Source organism: Carcharodon carcharias (genome assembly GCF_017639515.1).
Source record: "Carcharodon carcharias isolate sCarCar2 chromosome 35 unlocalized genomic scaffold, sCarCar2.pri SUPER_35_unloc_4, whole genome shotgun sequence".
In the NCBI taxonomy this organism is placed as follows: domain Eukaryota; kingdom Metazoa; phylum Chordata; class Chondrichthyes; order Lamniformes; family Lamnidae; genus Carcharodon; species Carcharodon carcharias.
In genome coordinates this window covers 218,733-233,732 of record NW_024470720.1, presented here as the reverse complement: position 1 = coordinate 233,732, position 15,000 = coordinate 218,733, and the positions used below count along the sequence as shown (strand labels likewise).

General features: G+C 54.6%; 1 protein-coding gene across 1 annotated transcript in view; it reads right to left on the bottom strand.

Moving 5' to 3' along the window:
- The window catches only part of kcnd1 (potassium voltage-gated channel, Shal-related subfamily, member 1), a 197,439-nt gene extending 185,975 nt beyond the window's left edge, over positions 1 to 11,464 (bottom strand). The window contains exon 1 of the mRNA XM_041181438.1: positions 10,353 to 11,464. Coding sequence (XP_041037372.1) covers positions 10,353 to 11,464 — 1,112 coding nt within the window. The remainder of the gene's footprint in view (positions 1 to 10,352) is intronic.
- Between the last annotated feature and the right edge of the window lie 3,536 nt (positions 11,465 to 15,000).

The following is a 15,000-nucleotide window of genomic DNA, read 5'->3' as shown; positions in this document are numbered from 1 at the left end:
AGATTCCAGTCTGTAACTCACTGCCGGGTATCTGTTATTCTATATATAAACCACCCCAAACCCCTCGATTAGATTCCAGTCTGTAACTCACTCCCAGGTATCTGTTATTCTATATATAAACCCCTGAAACACCTCGATTAGATTCCAGTCTGTAACTCACTCCCGGGTATCTGTTATTCTATATATAAACCCCCTGAACCCCTCGATTAGATTCCAGTCTGTAACTCACCCCTGGGTATCTATCATTCTATATATAAACACCCCGAACCCCTCGATTAGATTCCAGTCTGTAACTCACTCCCGGGTATCTGTTATTCTATATATAAACCACCCTGAACCCCTCGATTAGATTCCAGTCTGTAACTCACACCCGGGTATCTGTTATACTATATATAAACTCCCCGAACCCCTTGATTAGATTCCAGTCTGTAACTCACTCTGGGTATCTATTATTCTATATATAAACCCCCCCGAACCCCTCGATTAGATTCCACTCTGTAACTCACTCCCGGCTGTCTGTTATTCTATATATAAACCCCCCCGAACCCCTCGATTAGATTCCAGTCTGTAACTCACTCCCGGGTATCTGTTATTCTATATATAAACCCCCCCGAACCCCTCGATTAGATTCCAGTCTGTAACTCACTCCCGGGTATCTGTTATTCTATACATAAATCCCCCCAAACCCCTCGATTAGATTCCAGTCTGTTACTCACTCCCGGGTATCTGTTATTCTATATATAAATCACCCCGAACACCTCGATTAGATTCCAGTCTGTAACTCACTCCGAGGTATCTGTTATTCTATATATAAACAGAATAACTGATACTCCGACAGTTGGAAATGTCTGTAGACTTGGCAATCTGGCCCCTGACTGACAGGATTAAATTAAAATGTTTGCGAATTTGGCAGGCCTTTGATGTGAGAATATATTTCAAAGCTCTGCTCCTGGTACTTATGTTTCTGCTTGAGGTAATTAGTGCTGATGTATTTGAGTTCGGGGTTGGGGAATCTGGATAAACACATGAGTGAGAAAGGGATCGAAGGATAGGGGGAGTAGAAGAGGGGATGGGGAGAGATGAAGAGGGGATAGGGAGAGATGAAGAGGGGATGGGGGGATGAAGAGGGCTAGGGAGAGATGAAGAGGGGATGGGGTAGATGAAGAGCGAATGGGGAGAGATGAAGAGGGAATGGGGAGAGATGAAGAGGGGATGGGGAGATGAAGAGGGGATGGGGAGAGATGAAGGGAGGATAGGGAGAGATGAAGAGGGGATGGGGGAGAAGAAGAGGGGATGGGGGAGAAGAAGAGGGGACGGGGGGAGAAGAAGAGGGGATGAGGAGATGAAGAGGGGATGGGGGAGACGAAGAGGGGATAGGGAGAGATGAAGAGAGGATAGGGAGAGAAGAAGAGGGGATGGGGGAGATGAAGAGGGGATGGGGAGATGAAGAGGGGATGAGGAGATGAAGAGGGGATGGAGAGATGAAGAGGGGATGGAGAGATGAAGAGGGGATAGGGCGAAATGAAGAGAGGATAGGGAGAGATGAAGAGGGAATGGGAGGAGATGAAGAGGGGATGGGGGGAGATGAACAGGGGATGGGGGAGATGAAGAGGGGACAGGGGGAGATGAAGAGGGGATGGGGGAGATGAAGAGGGGACAGGGGGAGATGAAGAGGGGATGGGGGAGATGAAGAGGGGACAGGGGGAGATGAAGATGAGGTGTGAGGAGGCTGGTGTGGAGCAGAAAGACCAGCATGGAGCAGAGGGGCCGAAAGGGCTGTTCTTGTGCTGTATCTGAGGTGCAATTTGAGAGATGTATGAGATAGCAGAATGGAGTTTATTGCTGGCCTGGGAAACACGCTGAGCAATGACTGACTCATCAATATTAGCTGTTTAACAAGAGAGGCATCGATCTGCAGACCCTGGAACATCAAGGGTAGGAGAGAGTTTCCATTATTGGTCGAGAGGGCACTGTGCCAGTGTTTAAATGCATCATCTCCTGCACACTCAGATACAGACTGACTCCTACCAGGGGACACAGTCAGTTCTCCCCACCTCCCCACCCACTCCCACCGTGAGGGGGGTCCCAGGGTCCTTGACACTATCTCGCTCTCTGATCACAGCAGAGCTGGCTTGATGAATGGACAGAGCGAGAAGGGAGAGGGGAGAGGGGTAGAGGAGTCACACGGGCAGGGTTTGCCCCCCACTCCTTCCCCCAGCTGCCAGAGGTGTAGGTGTTTGAGATGGAACATGGGGAGATGGGGAGACATCCCAGCCTCTCTTGCTATGTCAGACCCTGTCTCTCTCTCTGTGTGTCTGTCTGTCTCCCTTTTTCTCTCTAATTCTCTCTCTCCTTCTCTCTTTCCCTCTGTCTGTCTCTCTCTCCCTGTCTCTACCTTTTTCTTTGCCTCTCTCTCTGACTCATTCTCTATATCCCCTTACCTCGATCTATCCCTCTGTCTTTCTCTCTCTCTCTCTCTCTCTGTCTCTCCCTCTGGTTCTCTCTCTTTCTGTCTCTCACTCTCCCTGTCTCCCTGTCTCTCTCTGTCTCTCGGTCACTCCCTTATTCCCTCTGTCTCTCTCTCTTTCACCCTTTCTCTCTCTATCTCTCCCTCTCTCTCTCTCTCTCTCTGCCTTTCTCTCTGTCCCTGTCTCTCTCTCTCTCCCTTTCTCTCTGTCTGTCTCAGTCTCCCTCTCTCTCTCTCCCTCTCCCTCCATCTGTGTCTCCCTTTTTCTCTCTCTCTCTGTCTCACTCTACCCGCTCTCTTTCTCTATCTCACTCTCCCTCCTTCTCTCTCTATCTCACTCTCCCTCCTTCTCTCTCTATCTCACTCTCCCTCTCTCTCTCTGTCTCACTCTCCCTCTCTCTCCCTCCATCTGTCTCTCCCTCTCTCTCACTCTGTCTCACTCTCCCTCTCTCCCTCTCTCTCCCTCTCTTTCACTCTCCCTCTCTCTCCATCTGTCCCTCTCTCTCTTTCTCACTGTCTCACTCTCCCTCTCTCTCTCCCTCTCCTCTATCTGTCTCTCCCTCTGTCTCCCTTACTGGCAATGGTGAATATTTAAAACTGCCCCCAGCCAATGACCCCACACACACCCACCCCCCCCCATCTCCCCAGGAGGTTTAATACGATTGGACCCTGCTTGCAGATCTGGCTCAGGACCCTGATTTCTCTCTCTCTCTCTCTCTCCGGAACGGCGAGTCACAGCACAGGCACAAGTGGAAACATCTTCCCTGCGCCGAAACAAAAACAGAAATTACCTGGAAAAACTCAGCAGGTCCGGCAGCATCGGCGGAGAAGAAAAGGGTTGACGTTTCGAGTCCTCGTGACCCTTCGACAGAACCTTTTCTCCACGCCGACCCTATCGGGACCCCTTTCATCATTTGAAAGAGTTCGATCGGCTCACCACCCCACCCCGCCCACCACAGCCCCACACCCCACCCTCTCCGCCAGCAGCTACTGTACCTGAGCGGGGACAGGGGACAATTCGCAGTCTCTGCCTCGGAGAGCACCTGGATTGGGGAAGGACTTGGGAATGGAGGCCTGAGTGTCAGGAGTAGGCCATTCGGCCCCTCGAGCCCCTGTTCTCCCATTCAATAAGCTTGTGGCTGATCTGACTGTGACCTCAACTCCACTTTCCTGCCCCTCCCCCTCCCCCATAACCCTCGACCCCCTCGTCGATCAGAAATCTGTCTCACTCGGCCTTGAATATATTCAGTGAGCCGGCCCCCACTGCTGTCTGTGGGGAGAGAAGTCCACACACTGACCACCCTCTGAGAGAAGAAATTCCTCCTCATCTCTGTCTTCAATGGGAGACCCCTCATTCTGAAACTGTACCCACCCCCCACACCCCCCCCGAGTTCTAGATTCCCCCACACGAGGGGGAAACACCCTTGGGTGATGACTGGGGTGGGACAGCTATGAAGGGCTGCCCCATTCAGAGATCCAGGGCAGTAACTCATTCACCAAGAACAGGGAGGTGTCAACTCACACACCGAGGAGGACCTCGAGCTCGGACCTATTCAGAAATCTTCTCCGTATCAAATGTCATTTCAACATGAGCCCATTCATAGATGTCACGACGGTCAAATTACATCTGGACACTGCAGCAGCAGAGGATTGATTAACCCAAATACAGGCAGTTAGAAACTGTCCCCATCAAACACTCCCAGGACAGGTACAGCACAGGGCTAGATACAGAGTAAACCTCCCTCTACACGGTCCCCATCAAACACTCCCAGGACAGGTACAGCACGGGGTTAGATACAGAGTAAACCTCCCTCTACACGGTCCCCATCAAACACTCCCAGGACAGGTACAGCACGGGGTTAGATACAGAGTAAAGTTCCCTCTACACTCTCTGGGAATGGGTGTTGGGAGGTGAAACCTGGTTTTAATTTTAAACACAGGGTGGGGGATTTGTGGGGTGAGAGTAAAGCTCTGCCTGAGAAATTAATCTTCGACCCCCCCCAGCCGCTCCCTCTCTCTTTTCGATCCCAGTGTCTCAGGGACCTGGAACCTTGCGGAGAGTTATTAACGGCAGTGTTTGAACCCTTTCCCAGATTCCTATCCCCAAGTCCCACAGGAGCGGGACTGTTCGAAAATAGAACTCGTCCGGCGCACACACACACACACACACACACACACACACTCTCTCGGGCCGATCAATGGGGTTTAAATCACAGCCTCTTCCTCCAGTCAATAAAAGACTTCCAGTCGAGGTGCCCTTGAACTGTCTCGCTCGCCCGCACCCCTATCGCTCTCCCACATCTCCCCATCCTCACCCTAACTGGAGTCCTGTCAGGCCACAACCGAACCCCTACCCCCACCCCCGCCCCACCCCCACACCCCCACTCCCACCCATGGCCAATCCCAATAGCAAGATGCCAATTCTCGCTCCCTCACCCTCTCTCTCTCCCACACGCCTGTCTTAAATGCCCCCCCCCGCCCTTGTCCCGGTTAATCCCCACCCTGCTGCGCTTCACCCCTCAGTTGAGAAGGTCTCCCCCACCCTCCCCCGCCTCGCTGCCCTGCCCGGTGGGGTGGGGCAGCCGGCCGCGCTCACAGAGACGCTCGTGGGCACAGCAAGAGGCCATTCGGCCCATCGGGTCTGTCCTGACTCTCGCAGGGGAGCCACCGGTTCAGACCCTCACCTCACCAACCCCACCCCCCCCCCACCCCCCACCCCCCCTTCTCCAGGGGCAATGTCAGGATTGGGCAGTAGGTGCTGTCCAGGCCAAGCGACACCCACATCCCGTGAATGGGTATACATAAAAACTACCCCCACAATACCCAGGGCAGAGACCTGCTCCCGTCCCCCACAACTCCCCCCGGACCTATGCGTGACTCCATTCCTACACCAGCCTGTTTGACTCCTCTCTCTCTCTTTCTCTCTCTCTCTCTCTCCCTGTCTCTCTCTCTCTCTCTCTGTCTCTCTCTCTCTGTCTCCCTCTCTCTCTCTGTCTCTCTCTCTCTCTCTTTCTCTCACCCTGTCTCTCTCTGTCTCTCTGTCTCTCTCTCTCTGTCGCTCTCTCTCTCTCTCTGTGTCTCTGTCTCTCTCTCTCTATCTCTCTCTGTCCCTCTCTCTCTGTCTCTCTCTGTCCCTCTCTCTCTGTCTCTCTCTCTCTCTCTCCTTCTGTCTCTCTCTCTCTCCCTCCCTCCCTCTCTCCCTCTGTGTCTCTCTCCTTCTGTCTCTCTCTGTCTTTTTCTCTCTATCTCTCTCTCTGTCTCTCTCTCTGTCTCTCTCTCTCTCTAACTCTCTTTGTCTCTGTCTCTCTTTCTCTCTCTCTCTCTCTCCCTGTCTCTCTCTCTCTCTCTCTGTCTCTCTCTCTCTGTCTCCCTCTCTCTCTCTGTCTCTCTCTCTCTCTCTTTCTCTCACCCTGTCTCTCTCTGTCTCTCTGTCTCTCTCTCTCTGTCGCTCTCTCTCTCTCTCTGTGTGTCTCTGTCTCTCTCTCTCTATCTCTCTCTGTCCCTCTCTCTCTGTCTCTCTCTCTCTCTCTCCTTCTGTCTCTCTCTCTCTCCCTCCCTCCCTCTCTCCCTCTGTGTCTCTCTCCTTCTGTCTCTCTCTGTCTTTTTCTCTCTATCTCTCTCTCTGTCTCTCTCTCTGTCTCTCTCTCTCTCTAACTCTCTTTGTCTCTGTCTCTCTGTCTCTCTCTCTCTGTCTCTCTCTCTCTGTCTCTCTCTCTCTCTAACTCTCTTTGTCTCTCTCTCTCTGTCTCTCTCTCTCTGTCTCTCTCTCTCTGTCTCTCTCTCTCTCTAACTCTCTTTGTCTCTGTCTCTCTGTCTCTCTCTCTCTGTCTCTCTCTCTCTGTCTCTCTCTCTCTCTAACTCTCTTTGTCTCTGTCTCTCTGTCTCTCTCTCTCTCTCTCCCTCTCTCTCACCCTCTGTGTCTCTCTCCTTCTGTCTCTCTCTCTCCCTCCCTCTTTCTCCCTCTCTCTCTCTCCCCTTCTCTCTCTCTCTATCTCTCTCCCTCTCTCTCCCCACCCCACCCCACCCCCACTGATGAAGATCTTTTGGATAAGATTAAGGCGGGGGGGGGGGCACATTTTGGAACATGGAGTCTCATTCCTCTAAGGTGCAGCTCCCACAGTCGAATAGCTCGCCAGCTCGGAAGGTGACCGTTTGGCCCATCGAGCCCAGCATTCTCGCCCCTTGTCAGCCTCAGTGTTGTACCTCAGCAAGAAACCGAGCCGCCATTACTCTCCAACCAGCTAGGGACACATCAGGGTGTGTACATTCACAAAACTCCTGCTCTCTGTGCAGTCAGAGTCTCATTAAAGGACATTCCGTTCCCCAAGCGCCTATCCTTACTTAGAGTAGTCGCTTATCTCAGTCGGTGCCTCGCTCATCAAGAAGCTGCATTTATGTAGCGCCCTTGCCCCTAGCAATACACCACACAGGAGCGGAACTCAGACCCTGGGAGATATCAGGGAAGGCGACTAAAAACACAGTCACAGGGGTGGTTTCTTAAGGAGGGTCTTAAAGGGGAGAGAGAGAGAGGGAGAGAGGGAGGGGTGCAGAGGTTTAGGGTGAGAATACCTGTGCAAGGATCCCCCAGGCAGCTGAAGGCCTGGCCATCAATGGTGGAGCGATGGGAATCGGGGGATGGTCAAGAGGCCGGAATTGGAGGAGCGCAGAGATCTCGGAGGGTTGTAGGAGGTTACAGAGACAGGGAGGGGTGTAGGGGCTGGAGGAGGTTACAGAGATAGGGAAGGTTGTAGGGACTGGAGGAGGTTACAGAGATAGGGAGGGTTGTAGGGGCTGGAGGAGGTTACAGAGATAGGGAAGGGTGTAGGGACTGGAGGAGGTTACAGAGATAGGGAGGGGTGTAGAGGCTGGAGGAGGTTACAGAGATAGGGAGGGGTGTAGGGGCTGGAGGAGGCTACGGAGATAGGGAGGGGTGAAAGAGGAGGGGGTTACGGAGATAGGGAGGGATGTATGAGGAGGGGTTTACAGAGACAGGGAGAGGTGTATGAGGAGGAGGTTACAGAGTTAGGGAGGGGTGTATGAGGAGGGGGTTACGGAGAAAGGAAGGGGTGTATGAGGAGGGGGTTACGGAGATAGGGAGGGGTGTATGAGGAGGGGGTTACGGAGATAGGAAGGGGTGTATGAGGAGGGAGTTACGGAGATAGGAAGGGGTGTATGAGGAGGGGTTACAGAGATAGGGAGGGGTGTATGAGGAGGGGTTACGGAGATAGGGAGGGTTGGAGGGGGTTACGGAGATATGGAGGTTTGGAGGGGGTTATGGAGATAGGGAGGGATGTATGAGGAGGGGGTTACAGATATAGGGAGGGGTGTATGAGGAGGGGTTACAGAGATAGGGAGGGCTGTATGAGGAGGGGGTTACGGAGATAGGGAGGGGTGTATGAGGAGGGGTTACAGAGATAGTGAGGGGTGTATGAGGAGGGGGTTATGGAGATAGGGAGGGGTGTATGAGGAGGGGGTTACGGAGATAGGGAGGGGTGTATGAGGAGGGGGTTATGGAGATAGGGAGGGGTGTATGAGGAGGGGGTTATGGAGATAGGGAGGGGTGTATGAGGAGGGGTTACGGAGATAGGGAGGGGTGTATGAGGAGGGGGTTATGGAGATAGGGAGGGGTGTATGAGGAGGGGGTTACGGAGATAGAGAGGGGTGTATGAGGAGGGGGTTACGGAGGTAGGGAGGGTTGGAGGGTGTTACTGAGATAGGGAGGGTTGGAGGGTGTTACGGAGATAGGGAGGGGTGTATGTGGAGGGGGTTATGGAGATAGGGAGGGGTGTATGAGGAGGGGGTTACGGAGATAGGGAGGGGTATATGAGGAGGGAGTTACAGGGATAGGGAGGGGTGTATGAGGAGGGGGTTACAGAGATAGGGAGGGCTGTATGAGGAGGGGGTTACGGGGATAGGGAGGGGTGTATGAGGAGGGGGTTACGGAGATAGGGAGGGGTGTATGAGGAGGGGGTTACGGGGATAGGGAGGGTTGGAGGGGGTTACGGAGATAGGGTGGGGTGTATGAGGAGGGGTTACGGAGATAGGGAGGGGTGTATGAGGAGGGGGTTATGGGGATAGGGAGGGGTGTATGAGGAGGGGGTTATGGGGATAGGGAGGGGTGTATGAGGAGGGGTTACAGGGATAGGGAGGGGTGTATGAGGAGGGGGTTACGGAGATAGGGAGGGGTGTATGAGGAGGGGGTTATGGAGATAGGGAGGGGTGTATGAGGAGGGGTTACGGAGATAGGCAGGGGTGTATGAGGAGGGGGTTACGGAGATAGGGAGGGGTGTATGAGGAGGGGGTTATGGAGATAGGGTGGGGTGTATGAGGAGGGGGTTACGGAGGTAGGGAGGGTTGGAGGGTGTTACAGAGATAGGGAGGGTTGGAGGGGGTTACGGAGATAGGGAGGGGTGCTCGAGGAGGGGGTTACGGAGATAGGGAGGGTTGGAGGGGGTTACGGATATAGGGAGGGGTGTATGAGGAGGGGGTTACGGAGATAGGGAGGAGTGTTTGAGGAGGGGGTTACAGAGATAGGGAGGGGTGTATGAGGAGGGGTTACGGAGATAGGGAGGGGTGTATGAGGAGGGGGTTACGGAGATAGGGAGGGGTGTATGAGGAGGGGTTATGGAGATAGGGAGGGGTGTATGAGGAGGGGTTACAGAGATAGGGAGGGGTGTATGAGGAGGGGGTTACGGATATAGGGAGGGGTGTATGAGGAGGGGGGTTACGGAGATAGGGAGGGGTGTATGAGGAGGGGGTTACGGAGATAGGGAGGGGTGTATGAGGAGGGGGTTACAGAGATAGGGAGGGGTGTATGAGGAGGGGGTTACGGAGATAGGTAGGGGTGTATGAGGAGGGGGTTACGGAGACAGGGAGGGGTGTATGAGGATGGGGTTACGGAGATAGGTAGGGGTGTATGAGGAGGGGGTTACGGAGACAGGGAGGGTTGGAGGGGGTTACGGAGATATGGAGGGTTGGAGGGGGTTATGGAGATAGGGCGGGGTGTATGAGGAGGGGGTTACGGAGATAGGGAGGGGTGTATGAGGAGGGGGGTTACGGAGATAGGGAGGGGTGTATGAGGAGGGGGTTACGGAGATAGGGAGGGGTGTATGAGGAGGGGGTTACAGAGATAGGGAGGGGTGTATGACGAGGGGGTTACAGAGATAGGGAGGGGTGTATGAGGAGGGGGTTATGGAGATAGGGAGGGGTGTATGAGGAGGGGGTTACAGAGATAGGGAGGGGTGTATGAGGAGGGAGTTACAGGGATAGGGAGGGGTGTATGAGGAGGGGGTTACAGAGATAGGGAGGGGTGTATGAGGAGGGGGTTATGGAGATAGGGAGGGGTGTATGAGGAGGGGGTTACAGAGATAGGGAGGGGTGTATGAGGAGGGAGTTACAGGGATAGGGAGGGGTGTATGAGGAGGGGGTTACAGAGATAGGGAGGGGTGTATGAGGAGGGGGTTACAGAGATAGGGAGGGGTGTATGACGAGGGGGTTACAGAGATAGGGAGGGGTGTATGAGGAGGGGGTTATGGAGATAGGGAGGGGTGTATGAGGAGGGGGTTACAGAGATAGGGAGGGGTGTATGAGGAGGGGGTTACAGAGATAGGGAGGGGTGTATGAGGAGGGGGTTATGGAGATAGGGAGGGGTGTATGAGGAGGGGGTTACAGAGATAGGGAGGGGTGTATGAGGAGGGGGTTACAGAGATAGGGAGGGGTGTATGAGGAGGGGGTTACGGAGATAGGGAGGGGTGTATGAGGAGGGGGTTACAGAGATAGGGAGGGGTGTATGAGGAGGAGGCCATTCATCCCTTCGTGCTGCAGCCGAAGCAGTGTAGGCGCCCCCCCCACCCCCCACCCCACCCCCACCCCCGCTGGCACTCACCCGAGGGTTGTCATGGTGACGATGGTGTACCAGAAGGCTGCGGGGATGCTGATGAAGTTGGTGCCCTCGGTGCTCTTCTCTGCGTAGTACATGACGGTGGCGAAGATGATGATGGCCATGGTGAGGGAGAAGAGGAGAAAGCCCAGCTCCGAGGCGCAGCTCTTGAGGGTGTAGCCCAGGATGCGGAGACCCTGCGAGTGCCGGGAGAACTTGAAGATGCGGAAGACTCGGAAGACCCGCAGGGTGACGAAGGCCCCGCTGACGTCCTCGTTCTTGGGCATGACCAGGCCGATGTAGTAGGGCAAGATGGCGACCACGTCGATGATGCTCATGACGCTGCGCACAAAGTCCCAGCGGTCGGGGGCCGCAAAGAGGCGCAGCAGGTACTCCAGGGTGAAGATCAGGACGCAGGCTGTGTCCATGCACACAAAGGCCAGGCCGAACTTCTCCCCGCAGCTCGTGCCCTTCTCGCCGGGCGCCGGCTGGCAGGGCACCGTCTCCACCACGTTGGCGATGACCGACACGGCGATGAAGAAGCCCGTCACGTAGTAGAAGACCAGGGCCACCGTGCTGGTGTGGGGGTTCTCGAAGGCCCTCCACAGCCGCTGGCGGCCGGTGCTGTTGGGCGGCAGGGGGGCGTCGACCGCGTGCTCCGCTTCCGTGTCCTCCGCCAGCCGCTCGGCGTTCTCCTTCTTGCGGTCCCGGTACTCCTCCATGCAGCAGTCGCCGATGATCTCGGGAACCACCCCGAAGAAGGCCAGCTCCTCGTCGAAGGCGGCGATGCACTCGTGCCGGGGGTAGTGAAGTTTGCCGGTGCGGTAGAAGTTCAGGATGTGCCGGAACATCTCGGCGTCCCGGTCGAAGAAGTACTCCTGGGTGTCCTCGCTGAAGAAGAACTCTTTCTCCGAGCTGCCCAGCAGGGTGTCCGGGTACCGGTCCAAGGTGTCCTTCCACGTCTGAAAGCGCCGGCCGCTCACGTTGACAACCAGCATCTCGTCGCTCTTGCGCTGGCGCTGCTGGGTGACGCCGGGCATCGGGGACTTGGCCAGGGGCAGCCAGCCCACTGTGGCCGCCCGGGCAAAGGGCAGCCATGTAGCCACTCCGGCCGCCATCTTTGTGCCGGGCCGGCGGAGCCGGTGGAGGATGGGGGGGGGAGGAGGAGGAGGAGGAGAGAGGGGAGGGGCAGGAGACTCATGCAGCGCCGAGGGAGGGAGCCCTCTGACCCGCCATGAGAGGTGGAACCCAACCAGACTCCGGCCCCCCTTCTACGGCATTCCGAGGGGCCGCAGGCGGCAAGGCCCGGTGTTTTCGGAGGCTGCGCCACCCTCAGGAGGCCCAGCCCGCCCTGGCTCGCTCGCTCCTGTCCAGCGCCCTGGCCGTGCCCGCCTGGTAGGTCTCAGCGATGCCCCCCACCGTCGGCTGGTGGTCTCGGTTCCGGCTCTCACCGCTGCCCCTGCAGGTACAATTCACAAGGCACAGGGTGAACCAGCAGCCCCCAAACCAGCACACACCCGTCCACATAAATACACCACCAAATACAGGAAGGACACTCCCACACTCGCTCACACTCACTCACACTCACTCACACACTCACACACACTCACTCACTCACACACACTCACACACACACTCGCTCACACTCACTCACTCACACACACTCACTCACACACTTGCTCACACTCACTCACTCACACTCACACACTCCCACACTCACTCACACTCACACTCACACACTCCCACACTCACTCACACTCACACTCACACACACTCACACTCACTCACACTCACTCACACTCACTCACACACTCACTCACACTCACACACACACACTCACTCCCACACTCACTCACACTCACTCACACACACTCACTCACACTCACTCACACTCACTCACACTCACACTCACTCACACTCACTCACACACACTCATACACACTCACACACTCACTCACACTCACTCACACTCACTCACACTCACTCACTCGCACACACTCACACTCATTCACACTCACACACACATTCACACTCACTCTCAGTCACACACACTCACACTCACTCACTCCCACACTCACTCACACTCACACTCACTCACACACTCACACTCACTCACTCCCACACTCACTCACACTCACACTCACTCACACACTCACACTCACTCACACACACTCACTCACACTCACTCACACACTCACTCACACACACTCACACTCACTCACACACACTCACACACTCACTCACACTCACTCAAACTCACTCACACTCACTCACACACACTCACACTCACTCACACACACTCACACTCACTCTCACACACTCACACTCATTCACACTCACACACACTCACACTCACACTCACTCACTCACTCACACACTCACACTCGCTCACACTCACTCACACTTGCTCACACTCACTCACACTCGTACTCACACTCCCCCACACACTCACACACACTCACTCCCACACTCACACACTCCCACACTCACACACACTCACACTCACACACTCACACACACACTCACACACTCATACACGCTCACCCGATACACTCACACACACACACACACACACACACTCACACACACACTCACACACTCACACTCACTCCCACACTCGCTCACACTCACTCACACACACTCACACTCACTCACACACACTCACTCACACTCACACCTACTCACACTCTCACACTCACACACACTCACACTCACTCACACTCACTCAAACACTCACATTCACACATTCACTCACACACACACTCACTCACGCTCACACTCACACACACACACACTCACTCACACACTCACACACACTCACTCACACTCACACACTCACACACACTCACACACTCACACACTCACTCACACACACACACACTCACACACTCTCACACTCACTCACACTCACACTCACACACACTCTCTCACACTCACACACTTACACACACACACACTCACACTCACATTCACTCACACACTCGTACATGCTCACACGATACACACACACACACTTGCTCACACTCACTCACACACTCATACATGCTCACCCCATACACACACACACACTCTCTCACACTCACACACATTCACACTCACTCACACACTCACCCCATACACACACACACACATACACTCACTCACACACTCATACACGCTCCCCCCATACAGACACACACACACACTCACTCACACTCACTCACACACTCATACACGCTCCCCCCATACACACACACACACACACACACACACTCGCTCACACTCACTCGCACACTCATATACACTCCCCACACACACACATGCACACTCACACTCACTCACACACTCACACTCACACACACATACAAACTCACACTCACAAACACACACACTCACACACTCACACTCACACAAACATACACACTGACACTCACACACACTCACGCTCTCACACTCGCTCACACTCACTCACATACTCATACACACTCCCCCCCACACACACACACACTCATTCACACATATACTCACACTCTCACACTCACTCTCTCTCACACTCGCTCACGCTCACTCACATACTCATACATGCTTCTCCCCCCAAACACTCACACTCACACACACTGACACACACAAACACACACATTACCACCCAAACACACACACACACTCACATAGGCTCGCACTCTCACACACACTATCTCTCACACTAGCACTCATACACACACACATTCTCACTCACACCCTCTCTCACACACACACTCACACACACTCACACTCTCACACATACTCATGCACACACACGCTCAAACACTCTCACACGGACTCATTAGTTTGTTCTGAAGCCTTTGACTGAAGGCTGGAGAGGGGTGGAGCAGGTTAGAGGGGGTAGGAGGAAATTGTGTGGGAAGGGAAGGAGACAGGAAGACAAAGGAGGGAGAGAAAGGAAGAGAGAGGGAGTGAGAGAGACAGAGAGAGAGAGAAACATGGAGACAGAGAGCGGTAGAGACGGAGGGGGGAAAGAGAGAGAAAGGGAAGAAGAGAGACGGAGCGAGAGAGAGAGAAGTGGGGAGAAGAGAGAGAGATAGAGAGAGGGAGGGAGGGAGAGAGACGGAGAGAGGGAGAGAGAGGGAGATAGAGGGACAGAGGGAGAGACAGGGAGGTTGAGAGAGAGGGACAGAGAGAGAGACACAAGGAGGGTCAGAGAGAGAGAGAGAGCGAGGGAAAGGGAGAGAGGGACAGAGAGAGAGGGGCAGAGAGGGAGAGTGAGAGACAGACAGAGACAGAGAGAGAGAGGGAGAGAGAGAGACAGAGAGAGGGGACAGAGAGAGAGGGAGAGACAGAGAGAGAGGGAGAGAGAGACAGAGGGTGAGAGAGGGACAGAGAGAGAGAAAGACAGAGAGAGAGGGACAGAGAGAGAGACAGAGAGAGAGGGAGAGACAGAGAGAGAGGGAGAGAGAGAGACAGAGGGTGAGAGAGGGACAGAGAGAGAGAAATACAGAGAGAGAGAGAGGGACAGAGAGAGAGAGACAGAGAGAGAGAAAGACAGACAGAGACAGAGAGTGAGAGAGAGAGAGGGAGAGGGACAGAGAGAGAGACAAAGAGAGAGAGAAAGATAGAGAGAGAGAGAGAGGGACAGAGAGAGAGAGACAGAGAGAGAGAAAGACAGACAGAGACAGAG